Source organism: Mauremys reevesii, linkage group 13 (genome assembly GCF_016161935.1).
Source record: "Mauremys reevesii isolate NIE-2019 linkage group 13, ASM1616193v1, whole genome shotgun sequence".
NCBI lineage: Eukaryota > Metazoa > Chordata > Testudines > Geoemydidae > Mauremys > Mauremys reevesii.
The window spans coordinates 11,872,673-11,890,891 of NC_052635.1; the positions used below are offsets into that span (position 1 = coordinate 11,872,673).

Genomic DNA, 18,219 nt, shown 5'->3' on the forward strand with positions numbered 1-18,219 from the left:
GAACGTATATAATTCTTTTTTTGAACTTGGTTATACTTTTGGCCTTCATAACATCCCCTGGCAATGAGTTGGAGAGATTGACTGTGAGTTGTGTGAAGAAGTACTTTCTTACGATTGTTTTAAATCTCCTGTCTTTTAATTTGTTTGACCCTTGGTTATTGTTTTATGAGAAGGGGTAAATAACACTACCTTATTCACTTTTCTCACACCATTCATGATTTTATAGACCTCTATCATATCCCCCTTTGTCATCTCTTTTCTAAGAAGAACAGTCCTTGTCTTTTTCCATCCCCTTAATCATTTCATTGCTATTCTCCTCACTTTGTCCAATTCTAACATATTTTATTTTGAGATGATGTGACCAGAACTGCACACAGTATTCAAGGTGTGGATGCACCATGGATTTCTATGGTGGCATTATGATATTTTTCTGTTTGCTTATCTATCCCTTTCCGAATGGTTCCTAATAATCCATTCGCTTTTTCGACTGCCGCTGCACATTGAGCAGAAGTTTTCAGAGAGCTATCCATGATGATCTTTTTCTTGAGTGGTAATAGATAATTTAGATCCCATAATTTGGGATTATGTTTTCCAATGTGCATTACTATGCAATTACCGGCACTGGATTTCAATCCCAGTCACCCAGTTTAGTGAGATTCTTTTGTAACTCTCCACCATCAGATTTGGATTTAACTATCTGGAGTAATCTTGTATTGTCTGCAAATCTTGCCAACTCATTTTCACCCTCCTTTCCAGATCATTTATGAATATGGGGTATAGCACTGGCTCCACTAATTACCTCTCTCCATTGAGAAAACTGATCATTCATTCAAATTCTTTGTTTCCTATCTTTCAACCAGGTACTTAACCATGAGGGGACCTTCCCTCTTATCCCATGGGGTTGCTTAGTTTGCCTAAGAGCCTTTAGTGAGGGATTGGAGTGGCCATGCACACGTCCTTGGAATATTGGACATTCCAGCACTTCTGGGAATGGTGTGGGGCTGCTCTTCCCAGAGTGACCTTTTCATGCTGCATGGGTGATGTCATTTTCAGCAGTGTACTGCCCCCCGCCAGCTGGATGGGGAGAAAGCAGCCAAAAAAAGTAAGAACATAAGAACATAAGAAAGGCCGTACCGGGTCAGACCAAAGGTCCATCTAGCCCAGTATCTGTCTACCGACAGTGGCCAATGCCAGGTGCCCCTGAGGGAGTGAACCTAACAGGCAATGATCAAGTGATCTCTCTCCTGCCATCCATCTCCATCCTCTGACGAACAGAGGCTAGGGACACCAGTCTTACCCATCCTGGCTAATAGCCATTTATGGACTTAGCCACCATGAATTTATCCAGTCCCCTTTTAAACATTGTTATAGTTCTAGCCTTCACAACCTCCTCAGGTAAGGAGTTCCACAAGTTGACTGTGCACTGCGTGAAGAAGAACTTCCTTTTATTTGTTTTAAATCTGCTGCCTATTAATTTCATTTGGTGACCCCTAGTTCTTGTATTTTGGGAATAAGTAAATAACTTTTCCTTATCCACTTTCTCAACATCACTCATGATTTTATATACCTCTATCATGTCCCCCCTTAGTCTTCTCTTTTCCAAACTGAAGAGTCCTAGCCTCTTTAATCTTTCCTCATATGGGACCCTCTCTAAACCCCTAATCATTTTAGTTGCTCTTTTCTGAACCTTTTCTAGTGCTAGAATATCTTTTTTGAGGTGAGGAGACCACATCTGTACACAGTATTCGAGTTGTGGGCGTACCATGGATTTATATAAGGGCAATAATATATTCTCGGTCTTATTCTCTATCCCCTTTTTAATGATTCCTAACATCCTGTTTGCTTTTTTGACCGACTCTGCACACTGCGTGAACATCTTCAGAGAACTATCCACGATAACTCCAAGATCTTTTTCCTGACTCGTTGTAGCCCCCATCTAAATTAGCCCCCATCATGTTGTATGTATAGTTGGGGTTATTTTTTCCAATGTGCATTACTTTACATTTATCCACATTAAATTTCATTTGCCATTTTGTTGCCCAATCACTTAGTTTTGTGAGATCTTTTTGAAGTTCTTCACAATCTGCTTTGGTCTTAACTATCTTGAGTAGTTTAGTATCATCTGCAAACTTTGCCACCTCACTGTTTACCCCTTTCTCCAGATCATTTATGAATAAATTGAATAGGATTGGTCCTAGGACTGACCGTTGGGGAACACCACTAGTTACCCCTCTCCATTCTGAGAATTTACCATTAATTCCTACCCTTTGTTCCCTGTCCTTTAACCAGTTCTCAATCCATGAAAGGACCTTTCCTTTTATCCCATGACAGCTTAATTTACGTAAGAGCCTTTGGTGAGGGACCTTGTCAAAGGCTTTCTGGAAATCTAAGTACACTATGTCCACCGGATCCCCCTTGTCCACATGTTTGTTGACCACTTCAAAGAACTCTAATAGATTAGTAAGACACAATTTCCCTTTACAGAAACCATGTTGACTATTGCTCAAGAGTTTATGTTTTTCTATGTGTCTGACAATTTTATTCTTTACTATTGTTTCAACTAATTTGCCCCGTACCGATGTTAGACTTACCGGTCTGTAATTGCTAGGATCACCCCTAGAGCCCTTTTTAAATATTGGCGTTACATTAGCTAACTTCCAGTCATTGGGTACCGAAGCCGATTTAAAGGACAGGTTACAAACCTTAGTTAATAGTTCCTCAACTTCACTTTTGAGTTCTTTCAGAACTCTTGGGTGAATGCCATCTGGTCCCGGTGACTTGTTAATGTTGAGTTTATCAATTAATTCCAAAACCTCCTCTAGTGACACTTCAATCTGTGACAGTTCCTCAGATTTGTCACCTACAAAAGCCAGCTCAGGTTTGGGAATCTCCCTAACATCCTAAGCCGTGAAGACTGAAGCAAAGAATCCATTTAGTTTCTCCGCAATGACTTTATCATCTTTAAGCGCTCCTTTTGTATTTTCATCGTCAAGGGGCCCCACTGGTTGTTTAGCAGGCTTCCTGCTTCTGATGTACTTAAAAAACATTTTGTTATTACCTTTGAAGTTTTTGGCTAGCCGTTCTTCAAACTCCTCTTTGGCTTTTCTTATTACACTCCTGCACTTAAGTTGGCAGTGTTTGTGCTCCTTTCTATTTGCCTCACTAGGATTTGACTTCCACTTTTTAAAGGAAGTCTTTTTATCTCTCACTGCTTCTTTTACATGGTTGTTAAGCCACGGTGGCTCTTTTTTAGTTCTTTTACTGTTTTTCTCAATTTGGGGTATACATTGAAGTTGGGCCTCTATTATGGTGTCTTTAAAAAGGGCCCACGCAACTTGCAGGGATTTCACTTTAGGCATTGTACCTTTTAACTTTTGTCTAACTAACCCCCTCATTTTTGTATAGTTCCCCCTTTTGAAATTAAAGACCACAGTGTTGGGCAGTTGAGATGTTCTTCCCACCACAGAAATGTTGAATGATATTGTATTATGCCCTTTTCTGGTGTAAAACTGTACAAGTGGCCTCAATCTGTCCAGACTCCAGTAGTGAGAGTTTTTCCAGTTTTCACCCTCATCCATCTTTATCCAACACTGAGGGTTTCCAAAGGAAGAAGTAACCCAGCCTGAGTATTGGGTCCCAGGTGGAGTTTGAAATGTGTTATGTATGAGAGAGAGACAATGTGTCTGTATGTGTGGTTGTGAGTCTGCTATTCCCCATGGCTGTAAACACTAGACCCCTCTCCACTCCCTCTGGATAGAACATTGGAGTCCTGTTGATCATTTCCTTTCAGCTCCTGGGCCCTCTGATGAATCCAGCGAATGACAACAACCCAGTAAACAAGGGCATCCTGCTGGGTTTCCACTCCCTAGGCCAGCAGAGCTGCACTCTCCTCTGTGCTCTTCTCCACCTACGCTGGGACACTGGCAGGCAACCTGTGCATTGTATGGGCTATCCTGCAGGATCCTGCCTCTGATGCTTGCCCATATTCATCCTTCTGGGGAAATTCTCCTGGCTGGAGATCTGCTATGTCATAACCACAATGGCACAGATGCTCTCTGACCTGGTGTCCCACACTATCCCCATCTCCTTCCATGCCTGCTTCATGCAGTTCTACTTCCTTTCCGCAGGGTCACTGAGTGCTTCTTCCTCTCAGACATGGCCTTGGATAGGTTCCTGGCCATCTGCTGTCCCTTGTGCTGCCCTGTATTCATGTCTCACCAGCTCTGCTGGGCCTTAATGGTCTCCTGCTGGCTCTCCAGATTCCTGTGGTTCATGATGCCCATGGTCCTCATCTCCCAGCTCTCCTTCTGTGGCCCTTTGGTGGTGTACGCACACCCTGTCCCACTTCAGAGTGGATCGTCGGTGCGCTGATACCGCGGTTACAGTCTGCCAGACTGTCCTGGACCGCTCAAAAGTGTGGCCCAATGGCCAGAATCAAAGCGGCAGTCCTTGGGTTGTGGGCTGTGTTGCCTAATGGCACAAGACAATATGGCTGCCCATGAGCACAGGGTGGTGTGGCCTAGTGGCCGGAGTCAATAGCGGTCTTTGAGTGCAGAGCAGCGTGACCTAGCCGCCTGAGTCAATATAGCGTCCCTCAAGCACACGGCAGCATGACCTAGTGGCCAGAGTCAATACAGCTGCACTTGGGTGCAGGGCTATATGGCCTAGTGACCAGAGTGAATAAAGTGGCCCTTGAGTGTAAGGCAGAGTGGCCTAATGGCTGGAGTAAATATACCTGCCCTCGAATGCAGGGCAGCATGTCCTAATGGCCAAACGTGGGGGCTGTCACCAAAAGGGGGCAGCCGGGGTAGGGGGACCTGGGTCCATTCAACTCCACTGGGTTCTGACCTAGGGCCATAACAGTGGTGGAATGGTCTGCCACTGGGTCAGTGAAGAATCCAACCACAACATGCTGACCTTACACAGGTAGGAGATACTACACACCCCATCTCCCTGGGTCACTTCCTACTGGGCTTCCTGAAGCTTCAGCTCATATGATGTCAGAGTCTCCGGGCTGCTTGGTGCAAGTACTCCCTGGGACTCTGACTCCAGCTGGTCTGCTATGGGCAACAGGTCTCTGGTCTGGATCTCAGGCTTGAACCTCCACCAAGCATCCTTCCTCCTTGGCAGTCAGCCCAGACTGAGCTAGGCTGCTCTCCTTTATACTAGCATGGCACTTGGAGCATGCCCAGCATGGTCTGAGGGGCAGGACTTCCTCCACCAATAGTGTGGGATTAACCCTTTCCTGCCTAGTGTGGATTATGCACACCCCCTCACAGGCCCCAACACCCTGGATCATTTTGTTTGTTTGACCTGGCCCCATAAGAGGCTGCTTCTTGCGAGACAACTTCTTGGACTGAACAGGCCTGCTATGCCCTGAGCACTCCCATCACCCTGGCTTCCTATGGGCTAGTTGAAAGGGCAGTGCTGCCCTCAGGGACTGAGCAGCACAAGGGCTTCTCCATATGCAGCTGGTGATCATGGTCCTATTCTACAGCTTCATCTATGTCAACCCGGCAGCCTCGGGGAGCAGCAGGCTCAACCTGCTGATCTACAGCCTGAGAAACAAAGAAATGCAGGACGCTCTGAGGAGATGCTGTTGGGGAAGTGGCAGAGGGTTTTGCTTTGGCCCCTGTCAGGCATTGGTCAATGGGGTATGAGGCCTTCCCCTTCCAGGGGGTGCTGGGTCCAATCCTGCAGGGGGAACACACACAGCATTTTGTGTGACCTGCATGGGTCACTTGTAATATTAAAAAATGGCTGTTTGATGGTACACCCAGAACACAAAGGGAAATGGGGAAGGTGTGGGGGTGTATGTGCCCTTGCTATAGGAAATGAGCCCAGCTTAGTGTGTGTGTGCAGGGGGTAGGAGAGTGAACCAAGTGCATGTGCAGAGATGCTAGCTCGTATCTCTGCCCTTTTTGTGCAGCTGGATTTTATAATTGTTACCTGGATAAATGAGACTGACTCCTATGCAGCTGGGACCAAAATCATGGCAACATTCTATTTGTATGTTACAGACCACACTCCGTTCCCACAGCCAGGGATAGAACCCAGGAGTCCCAGACCTTCACCAGGCTAACCCAGTAGACTCCATTATCCTCCCATAGCCAGGGATAGAAATGAAAAGAAGATCTCTAGCTAACAGAGGTGTCAGGTCCTGGAACAACCTCCCAATGGTTGGTCGCCCTGAAGGTCCTTTGTGTTTCATGTCTGGTGTTCCTAAAAACTTCAGGGTTTCAGCTAGTCACTTGCAGAGCTGAGGGATACCCCCTCAATCGATTTTGGGGGGTTGTTTGTGTTGTTGTCTTCTCGGTCTGAAGCATTAGGATTGCCACAGATGGAGATGGGACACTGGGTGGGGTGGGCCAGGGCTCTGAGGTAGCACAGAGCCAAACTCTCTCTCGAGTGCTTAGTTGGCAGTTCTTGCTCAGATGCTCAGGGTCTAACTGGTCTCCGTATGTGGGCTGGGGCAGGAATTTCCCCCCAGCTCAAACTGGCAGTGACCTTGGGTTTTTCCACCTTCCTCTGCAGTATGTGGGTCAGCACGTGACTCAGTTGCCAGGACTAGCTGGGTGTGTCTCCTTTAATCATTTCCCTGCCATTGCGAGGGTTTAGGGACTGGTGCACATCAGTAGCTGCTATTCTCCGTCCATGGCACATAACAAGTTAGCCTCCTGAGGTTTGTAATATCTTGGCGGATTTTCAGTTGCTAGGTGGTGTTGCTGGCCTGAGATATACAGACATTGAAACTAGGTGATGTGCTGGTCCCTTTTGACTTTAAATTCTAACTCTTGTGTCCAGACGCCCAACCATACTTCTCTAACCCACTGTACCCACGTTCGCACTCCCCTCCCAAACCTATGGATGCAACCCAGGAGCACTGACTATGTACTTCCCTCATTTCTCTTACCCACTAGACCCAAACACCCATTGAGAGCTGGAAAAAGAACCCAGGAGTCCTGGCTTCCAGTCCAGTCCTCTGACCACTGACCTCACACCCACTGCCTGTGCTGTGTCAGTTCTTGGCATTAACAGAGGCTGTCCATCTCTGAGGATTGTCTGCCCGGTATCTTTCATGGGAGTTAGAGACACTTAATAAATCACACAGACCAGACTGCAAATCCCTTGATGGAATTAGCTTGTTTTGCTGTCTGAACATTTCTCGCTGTGGGTATTGATGATTTGGGCCACCGGCGAAGCCAATTAAGAGCTGAGCTGAGTTTTGCCGCTGGTTCCTGCTTGAAAAGTTGGAGCCAGGCAATTCAAAGCAAAAGTTGTCTCATCTCCTCAGAGAGCTCAGCACAGATCCCAGTGCTAGGAGTGGGGTGGGAGCTGTGGGTCAGGACTGAGGGGTAGAAACAGAGAGGGAAGCTGAGCCTCCAGGATCTGCTCAGTTCTTGATCTCTGGCAATGAGTAGAGTTACTGAGTATCAGGTTCAAATGGACCCCTGCTCTGCTGGGAACCAACCCACACATTACATATGGGACTCTGCACAGAGCATGCAGTGATAGGGCAGGGAAGAGGTGCGGATAGAGGGGCCTTGATGGGCTTGCTAGGGGTCTCCTAGTCCCAGTGAGATTTCTTCCCACCTGGGATCAGCCCTTTCGGCTGGTATATTGGGGCAGAGCCTGGCTCTCACTGAGTGCAAGGGGACATGGGACCATCTTAAGGAGAAAGCATGGGAATAGGGGAATCTCTGTCCCTCTCAATAGTGGGGATCACCCCATTCTAAGGTACCCCACACCTGAGCCACACCAATGCCTCTCTGTAGGGGGAACAGCCCCATTGTGAGCTTCCCATATATTCCCCCCACCCCAGGTGCCCAAGTCACTTTCCATATGGGGGTTCACGATGTTCTGAGCTCCTCCATCTACACCCCTCAGCATAGCTGCACAAGCCACACCCTTCATCCCCACTCCATCCAGCCCTCAATATGGATCTCTCACCTCCACTCGGTACAGCCCCGCCAGCCAGGGCCCTGCCCCCCATTCCATCCAGCACCCACAGCCAGGCACCTCAACCCCAATCTCTCCTGTCCCCCCAGTGAGGCCCCATTCCCCCAATCCATACAGCCCCATCCCAGGTCCCTCATCTGCAACCTGTCAAGCCCCCCCGGCCAGAACTTTCACTCCCAATTTGTCCATCTCTTCTCCACCCCCCAGCAAGCCAAGCCCCTTGCATCCCCTCTGTCCAGCAGCCCTCCTCCGCAGCAAGGCCCCTGAACCCCACTCTCTCTCCAGCCTGCACAGCTAGGCTCCTCATCTCCCCCAATCTGTCCAACCCTCTTCAGCTTGGCCACACCGCTGCATGTCATCAAGCCCCCACCTCACCCTATGCCAGACCCCTGACTCCCATTCTATCCAGCCTCCCGCCATACAGGCCCTTAAGCCCCACTCCCTCAAGCCCCCCTGCCAGATCCCTCAGCTGCACTTCATCAAGCCTTCTCCAGCTAGTCACCACACTCCCACTCCATCCATCACCCCACTTCATCCAACCCCACTAGCAAGGCCCCTGAGCCCCATTCCAGCCAGCCACCACATCCAGACCCCTCACCTCCATTTGGTCCAGTACCCCCAGTCTCTAGCCCCGGTCCCTGCTTCGTCCAGCCTCCAAAGCCAGGCCCCTCATGCCCACTGCATCCAGCCCCCAAACCCCTGAACCCCACTCTATTCACCCCCACAAACAGGTCCCTCTCTGCCCCTCCACCCAGGCCCCCAGCCAGGCCCCTCACCCCCACTCTGTCCTGCCCATCCCAGCAATGCCCCTGAATCCTACCCTGTCCAGCCCCCACATAAAGACCCCTCACCCCTACTATGTTCAGCCACCATAACAAGACCCCCACTCCATCTAGCCCCACCAGCCAGGCCATTCACTCCATACTCCATCCAGATTCCTCAGCCAGGCCCCTCACCTCCACTTCATCCAACCCTCCCCAGGTCCCTCAACCCCAATCTGTGCAGCCCCCCAGCCATGCTCCTCACCCCCACTCCATCAAGTATCCCCTCCAGGGCCCCAACCCCCACTCTTTCCAACCTTTGTCCAGCCAGGCCCCTCACCTCCAGCACCCCCTCTCCGTAGCAAGGCCCTTGAACCCCAATTTATCCAGCCCCCACAACCAGGCACTTCACCCCCATTCCATCCAATGCCCCCAGACACACCCCTCAATCCCACTCTGCCCAGCCCCGCCCCATCCAGGGCCCTCACCCTCACTCTGTCCAGCCCCACAACCAGGCCCCTTGCCCACCCCATTGAGCCCCTCCAGTCATCCCCTTACTCCCACTGCAGCCAGCCTTGCCACCCAAGCCCCTTACCCCACACTTCAGCCAATACCCCTCAGCCAGGCCCCTCACACCCACTCTGCCCAGCCTCCCCCCCCTCCAGGAAAGCCCCTGAACCCCACTATTTCCAGCCCCACCACCAGACCCCTCACCTCCACTCCATGCAGCCTCCCCAGCCAGACCCCCACTCCCACTCTGTCTAGCTCCCACAACCAGGCTTTTCACACTCAATCTGTCCAGGTGCCCAGCCAGGCCCCTCAGCTTCAAACCATCAAGCCCCACACCCCCAGCTAGGCCCCTCAACCCCACTCTCTCCAGCCCCCCAGTCACACTGCTCACTAATACTTGGCCCAACCCCCCCTTCACTCCCCCATGCCCTGCCAGGCCCCTCTCCACACTCCAGCCACCCCAAGGAGATCACCCTGTTTATTTTGGCAAAAACTGGGGAAAAAACTGATTTTAAGTGGCAAGTTTTCCAGTTTTCACCCTCATCCATTGGATTCCGACCAGAGTGGGGTCTGGGGTCTGACCAGAGTGGGGACAGGGCCCAGCCGGGTGAACAGCTTGGCCTAGAGAAGCAGGGAAGTGTGCGACCTGCTAGTTAATGTTTAATGTGGTGCCGGCTGAGTATAGGACTCACACTATGGGGAGTTCAGAGTTTTGCTCTTCCCTTGTCTTGGCAAAAGAGAATCACATCATCCCCCCGCAGTGGAAGGTCTACACTTGCCCTATGCTTATAAAGCATCTTCGCCCTTCCACACAGCACAGGTGAGATGCTGCCAGCTCTGGGGTGGGGCAGCTGGGTGACAGCCACAGAGTGACACTACATGGAGATGGCGCACCTGCAGCTGAGATGCAGCCAGCTCTGGTGTGAGGTAGCTCGGTAACAGTGATGCAGCAACACTGCATGGAGATGGCTTGCCTGGTGCTGAGATGTGGCCAGCTCTGGGGAAGGACAGCAGGGGAACAGCCACAAAAGGATGCCGCAAGGAGATGGCTCGCCTGGCACTGAGGCACAATTACAACCATTACAAACACAGAGGAAGGTGACGTGCTTGCTCTGCAACTTAATTCAGATATGTTCAGTACAAATCACAGAAGGTTGTGACCTGACTGCATTGAAGAAGAGACCAGTATTGGAAGGTGGAGTGAATGAAATGAGGTGTAAGGACATCACTTGGCCCATGGAATTGCTTTGAAAAGAGGCATGATGCTGAGGTTGGCTGTAGGAGATAAGCAGAAGACTAGTGAGACCAGATTGGGTGGAGCCTAGGATTCTGGGGGCTAGAGAATAAGAAGAAATTGATGCAAGTATAGATGAAATTGTGCAGGGCCTTGGAAGTGTAGGAAACTAACTTGAGCTTGTAATGGAATAGTAGGGGAGGCCAGTGAAGCGATTGCAAGAGGAGGTGGGTAAGATGACTGGAGTGCCAGAGGAGGGTTATCATTGTAACTGCAGATACAGGAGAGGGAAAAGGTGATAAGCAAGGAGTCTTGAGGGGAGGAGTTTACACTAGTCAAAGTAAGAGATGTCCAAGGCAAGGACCAGGCTTTTGGCTAATGGGTGAAGCTGTCCAAGCTGAACCTCTACATCCTTCTGCTCTGAACTGTGTTATCATAGAATCATAGAATCTCAGGGTTGGAAGGGACCTCATGAGGCATCTGGTCCAACTCCCTGCTCAAAGCAGGACCAATCTCCAGCTAAATCATCCCAGCCAGGACTTTGTCAAGCCTGACCTTAAAAACCTCTAATGAAGGAGATTCCACCACCTCCCTAGGTAACCCATTCCAGTGCTTCACCACCCTCCTAGTGAAAAAGTTTTTCACCTGTTTCTCCATGGTACCTGTTCTCCATGTCATCAGGTACCATGGAGAACAGTCTAGATCCATCCTCTTTGGAACCCCCTTTCAGGTAGTTGAAAGCAGCTATCAAATCCCCCCTCATTCTCCTCTTCTGCAGACTAAACAATCCCAGTTCCTTCAGCCTCTCCTCATAATTCATGTGCTCCAGCCCCCTAATCCACTGGCCCACATGCCATAAGTGGACTGTCGCTATTGAGCATCATTGGCATTCCTGCAAGAAACAAACCAGGCCAAATCCTGCAGTCCTTTCGGGCTCGGCCATGAGCCTGGCTGTGTGTTTGTGCAGGGAAGCAAGGAAGAATATGGAGGCCCTTTGCTATCCTTTGCTGGCTATGTGCGTTGACAGATCTGGTGCTAGGGGACAACACCCATGAACAGGCTGTGGTGTCTGTGCCTGCTGGAGGGAATGAACTCTGCTCAGTGGGTGCAGAGAGCGAGAGAACCCAGCACCTGGTAGGAGATGGCGCACTGCCTTAGTACTGCCAGCCTGGGCTTCAATTTGTCATGTGTCCGAGGGGCTGGTGCTGGAGCTTTCAATGTAGCCTTATCTTGACACCCCCAAGGCCTGTTTGTGGGAGTGGGGGGTTGTGTGAGTGGAGGTCTGTGTGCGTGTGTATGTGTTGAGGGAGGGCTGGGGGGGGCTCTGGAAAGCTGTGTGCAATGAAGGGGAAGTGGAGGGGACTGTGTGTATGTGTGAGGGGAAATTGGTGTGGGGTGTTTGTATTGGTGCAGCATGGAAGGCTTGTGGGGGCTCTCTCTGGTACTCATACAGAGATCAAATCCAAACCTGGCCGCTCCTACACACCCCAGAGACCAAGTCCCAGGGACCCAGTGATTCAAAGAGCAGATATCAGCCCCCTCTTGCCCAGCTCCCGTCACAGCAGAGGCAGAGAGAGGAGGCTGAGATCTCACAGCCAGGTGGGTTTTCACACACAGCTTCCTTCTTGCTTCTATTCTTCCCGGGCTGCTGCACTGTTCTGCCACCGCACCTCCCTGCTCCAACCACTAACCCAGCCATGCACAATTGCAGGCTGTAAATTAGCAGGAGGTTTCTAGATATCAGAGGGGGGATGTTCTGCAACAGCCTCCCAGTAGGACTTGTGGAGTTGAGCAACTTAGTTTTAAGGGTGAACTGGACAAATATATGAGTGTGATTGTCTGACGAGGCTGCTTGTGATGGGTGTGGGGAGACAGGGCTCAGCAGCCCAGGGGCTAACTTCCAGTAAATGTTCAATGTCCCTAAACCTCATCCTTCAGGGTTTCAGCTGGCCATAGGCAGGGGCCAGAAAGAGATTTCCACCATGTATTCGTAGAGGTTTTTGTTTGGTTGGTTTTTAAATCTGCTTCTTCTGAAGCACCAGGGTGTTGTGGGGTGGGCCAGGGCTCTGAGGTGGAGTTTGCGATGTGAGATGTATGAAAGAGACTGACTGTGGCTGTGAGTGCTAGTCCCTACTATTGTAACCACTAGACCCCTCTCCTGTCCCAGATCTCTGGGCAGCCCCTTAGAATCCTGTTGATCGTTTCCTTTCAGCTCCGGGGCCCCCTGATGAATCCAGTCAATGGCACCATCCCGGTGACCGAGTTCATCCTGTTGGGTTTCCCCTCCCTGGGCCGGCTAAGCCGCAATCTTGTTTGTGCCCTTTTTTCCTGCACTTACATTGGGACGCTGACAGGCAACCTGTGCATTGTGTGGGCCGTCCTGCGGGACCCTCGCCTCCAACGCCTGCCCATGTACATTCTGCTGGGCAACTTCTCCTGGCTGGAGATCTGCTATGTCACGACCTCCATGCCCCGGATGCTCTCAGACCTGATGAACCCCGGGGTCCCCATCTCCTCCCATACCTGCTTTGTGCAATTCTACATCTTCTTTTGCATGGGGACCACCGAGTGCTGCTTCCTCGCGGCCATGGCCTTGGATAGATACCTGGCCATCTGCCACCCCCTGCGCTACCCCATCCTCATGTCCCACTACAGATGCTGGTTGTTGGCGACCTCCTGCTGGGTTGCCGGCTTTCTGTGGTTTGTTGTGCCTGTCGTCCTCATCTCCCAGCTCTCCTTCTGCGTCCTCACCCTGGATCATTTTGTCTGTGATCCGGGCCCATTGCTGGCTTCCTCTTGTGCCCCAGCTCCCCAGGCTGAACTGGCCACTTATGTCCTGAGCTCTCTCATCATCTTTGGTGCTGCCTTCTTCACCCTTACCTCCTACGCGCTGATCGTCAGGGCAGTGCTCAGACTGCCTGCAGGGGCCGGGCGGCACAAGGCTTTCTCCACCTGCTCCTCGCACCTGGCTGTTGTGAGCCTCTTCTGGGGCTCTGGCATGGTCACCTACATCAACCCGTCAGCCGCAGGGGGCAGCGGGAAGATGGCGACCCTCTTCTATGCGGTGGCGACCCCCCTGCTCAACCCACTGATCTACAGCCTGAGGAACAAGGAGATGAAGGATGCTCTGAGGAGGACCCTGCTGGGGAAGCTGTAGGGACAGGCCGGTCAGGGGGGTGGGCAATGGGATATTTCTTTCCCTTCAAGGGGTTGCTCACTCCAATCCTGGAGAGTGAACACACACAGCATTTTGCATGATCTCTAGGAGTCACTCCCAGTATAAAAAAATGCATTTGATGATACAACCAGAATACAAAGAGGAGCTAGGCGGTGTGGGAGGGGGAAGGGGGGCGCGTATGTGTCCTTGCTGGAGGAAATGAGCCCTGCTCAGTGTGTGTGTGTGTGTGTGTGTGTGTGTGTGTGTGTGTGTGTAGGCAGGCTGGCTCGCCTCTCTGCCCTTTCTGTGCAGCTGTATTTCAAGATTGTTACCTGGATAGATGTGTGTTCACACTTAGAGCCAGAGAGAAAAATTCTGCTCTTATTTTCTTTGCTGTCAATTAGGAACAACCCCGGTGATGTCAAGAGACTGACAGGTGGGACACAAATCATGGCAACAGTATATTGTTTTTTATGGACTTCATTCCCCTTTCACAGCAAGGGATAGAACCCAGGAGTCCCAGACACCCCCCATCTCCTGATCTAACCCACTCAATCCCATTTGCCTCCCACAGCCAGGGATAAAACCCAGGAGTCCCAGCACCCCAGATCTAACCCACTAGACCCCACTCCCCTCCTACATAGTGAGGGACAGAAAGGAGAAGACATTAGATAACAATGAGAGGTATTGAGTTCTGGAACAGCCTCCAAACAGGAGTTACAGAATTAATCAACTTCATTCATTTTGAGGATGAGCTGGACAAATCTATGTGTGCAATTGTCTGATGGAGTCTCTTGTGATTGGGGGAAAAAGGGGAGCAGGGCTTGGCAGCCCATAAGGTCCCTTTTGGTTCATGTCTGATGATTCTAAAGGCTCATAGAGTCATAGAATATCAGGGTTGGAAGAGACCTCAGGAGGTATCTAGTCCAACCCCCTGCTCAGAGCAGGACCAACCCCAACTAGATCGTCCCAGCCAGGGCTTTGTCAAGCTGGGCCTTAAAAACCTCTAAGGATGGACATTCTACCACCTCCCTAGGTAACCCATTCCAGTGCTTCACCACCCTCCTAGTGAAATAGTGTTTCCTAATATCCAACCTAGACCTCCCCCACTGCAACTTGAGACCATTGCTCCTTGTTCTGTCATCTGCCACCACTGAGAACAGCTAAGCTTCATCATCTTTGGATTCCCCCTTCAGGTAGCTGGAAGGCTGCTATTAAATCCCCCTCACTCTTTTCTTCTGCGGACTAAACAAGCCCAGTTCCCTCAGCCTCTCCTCGTAAGTCATGTGCCCCAATTTCCTAATCATTTTTGTTGCCCTTTACTGGACTCTCTCCAGCTTCATGCTACAGTGTTACAGGGACTCTCATGCTTCAGGGTTACAGCTAGTCACTTGCAGCAGTCAGGAAGGGATCCCCCCCCAAATAATTCTATAGATGTTTCCTCCTCCAAAGCATCAGGAATGGCCATGGCTGGAGATGGGACATTGGACAGGGTAGGACAGGGCTCGGAGGCAGCATACTCTGTCTCAGGTGCTTGGCTGGCTGCTCACATGCTCAGGGTTTAACTGGTCGCCGTATATAGGGTGGGAAGGAATTTCCTTCTGGTCAGACTGGCAGTGACCTTGGGTTTTTCCACCTTCCTCTGCAGCATGTGGGTGCAGGTCAGTTGCCAGGACTAGCTGGGTGTATCTCCTTTAATCATTTCCCTTCCATTGTGGGGCCTTAGGGAATGGTGCACATCAGTCCCTGCTATTCTCTGTCTTTGGCACATCACAGTTTAGCCTCCCGAGCACTGTCCTACTTTGGTCTAATTTCAGCTGCTGGTTGGTGTTGGTGGCCTGTGATCTGCAGAAGGTCAGACAAGGTGATCTGGTGGTCCTCTCTTGCCTTAAATTCTAACCCGGGAGTCCAGACTCCCAGACCCTGCTCTAAGCCACTGGATCCCACTCCCCCCCCCCCCGAGCAATAGATAGATTGCAGGAGTGCTGACAACCCATCCCTCCCCACTCTAAGCCATTGGACCCCACTGTCCTCTGAGAGCTGGTAAAAGAACCCTGGAGTCCTGGTTCCCAGTCCAGTCCTCTGACCACGGACCTCACACCCACTGCCTGTGCTGTGTCAACTCTTGGCATTAACAGAGGCTGTCCATCTCTGAGTATTGTCTGCCTGGTATCTTTCATGGGAGTTAGAGACACTTAATAAATCACACAGACCAGACTGCAAATCGCTTGGTGGAATTAGCTTGTTTTGATGTCTGAACATTTCTCGCTCTGGGTATTGATAATTTGGGCCACTGGCAAAGCCAATTACAGAGCTGAGCTGAGTTTTGCCACTGGTTCCTGCTTGAAAAGTTGGAGCCAGGCAATTCAAAGCAAAAGTTGTCTCATCTCCTCAGAGAGCTCAGCACAGATCCCGGTGCTAGGAGTGGGGCGGGGGGCTGTGGGTCAGGACTGAGGGGCAGATACAGAGGGGACACTTGAGTCTTGAGGATCTGGCAATGAGCAGAGCTACTGAGACTCAGATTGACATGGACCCCTGCTTGGCTGGGAACCAACACACTCATTACACATAGGACGCACTGCACAGAGCAGGCGGGTGTCACTACTGCCTTGAGGTGGTAAGGAAGAGGTGCAGATGGAGGGGGTCTTGATGGGCTCGGTAGGGGTCTCCTAGTCCTAGTGAGATTTATTCCCACTCAGGATCAGCCCATGGAGTTGGTTTATTGGGGCACCATGGGGTAGAGCCTGGGTCTAGCTGAGTGCAAGGGGAGGTGGGAACCATCTTAAACAAAGAGAGCATGGGAAAAGGGGCATCTCTGTCCCTCTCCATGGTCGGGATTGCCCCATTCTAAGGTACCATGTCTATGCTTTGCACCCTGGCCACACCAGTCACTCTATCTAGGGGGAAGAGCCCTGTTCTGAGCTCCCCATATATGCCTCCCACCCCAGATGCCCAAGTTCTCTCCGTAGGGGGAATCTCCACGTTCTGGGTCCCCCCGGCTATATACCCCAGCACGGCTACACAAACCACAGCCTTCACCCCCATCCCATCCATCACTTCCCCCCCACTCAGCCACACCTCTCACCGCACTAATCCAGCCCCACCAGCCATGGCCCTGTCCCCCACTCCAGCCAGCCACCTCAGCCAGGCCCCTGTCCCACACTCCATACAGCCCAGCCCTCCATCACCCCCCATTCAATCCATCACCACCCAGCCACACCTCTCATCACACTCATCCAGCCCCCACTAGCTGGATCCCTCACCATTCTTCATCAAGCCCCCTAATACAGACAGGCCCCTCAGCCCCAGTTTATCCAGCCCCACCAAGTCCCCTGAACCCTACTCTGTCCAGCCATCACAACCAGACACCTCATCCCCACCCCAGTCAGGCCTATCATCTCCACTCTGTCCAGAACATCCCTCCCCGAACCTCACTCTGTCCAGCCCCAACAACAAGCTGCCCCACCTCTATACCATTCACCCCCACAGTCAGGACCCTCACTCTACTCCCTCCACCCCCCCAGCCTGGCTCATCATCCCAGCTGATCATCCCAACTTTATCCAGCCCCCCCAGCTTGACCTGTTACCCCCACTCCATTCAACTCCCCCAACCCCGCCCCTCTCCACCACTCCAGTCACCCCCAGGAGATCACCTTGTTTATTTTTTTGCAAAAATTGGAAAAGCCAGATTTTAAGGGACAAGTTTTTCTAGTTTTCCAGTTTTCACCCTCATCTATTGGGCTCTGACCAGAGTGGGGGCTAGAGGCCAGCCATAGTGGGGACAGGGCCCAGCTGGGTGAATAGTTTGGCCTAGAGAAACAGGGACGTGTGAGACCTTCTAGTTAATTAATAAGAATGTTCAACAAGGTGCTGGCTGAGTATAGGGCCCACAGAATGTGGATCCCATAATGGGTTATGCTTTTCCCTTGGTTTGGCAAAGGAGAAACACATCATCCTCCTGCAGCATGAGATCTGCACTTGGCCTGCGTTCATAGAACATCTTTGCCCCATTTGACTCAATGTACACAGCACAGGTGAGATGCAGCCAGCTCTGGGGTGGGGCAGCTGGGTGACAGCCGCAGAGTGACACTACATGAAGATGTTTTGCCCAGTGCTGAGATGCAGCCAGCTCTGGTGTAAGGTAGCTTTGTAAGAGCCATGCAGTGACATTGCATGGAGATGTTTTGCCTGGTGCTGAGATGTAGCCAGCTCTGGGGAAAGATGGCTTGGGAGCCACCACAAAAGGGCACCGCATGGGGGTGGCTTGCTTCGCGCTAAAGGGTAGGGTGTGTCCCTGATGCTGTCTAAGGGAGGGAATGAACCCTGATTGGTGTGTGGAGAGAGTGAGAGAACCCAGCACCTGGTAGAAGACAGAGGAATGCCTTAGTAATGCCAGGCCCTGGCCAAGATTCAACATGTAACCAAGGGGGTGGTGCTGGGTCTTTCAATGTGGCCTCATCTTGAAACCCCCAAAGCCAGTTTGTGGGGCTGGGGGGGGCTATGTGTATGTGTGTGGAGAAATCTGTAGCATGTGTGTGTGGAAAACTGGGTGGGCTCTCCCTAGCACTCCCCTGGGGGTCCACAGATCTTTCAGGGAT

The 18,219-nt window shown here is 51.2% G+C and overlaps 1 protein-coding gene across 1 annotated transcript; it reads left to right on the plus strand.

Moving 5' to 3' along the window:
• The first annotated feature begins 12,691 nt into the window (after positions 1-12,691).
• Positions 12,692-13,621, plus strand: LOC120381098 (olfactory receptor 11G2-like). Its single transcript, XM_039499170.1, has one exon. The coding sequence runs from the start codon at positions 12,692-12,694 to the stop codon at positions 13,619-13,621; it is 930 nt and encodes a 309-aa protein (XP_039355104.1).
• The last annotated feature ends 4,598 nt before the right edge of the window (positions 13,622-18,219 follow it).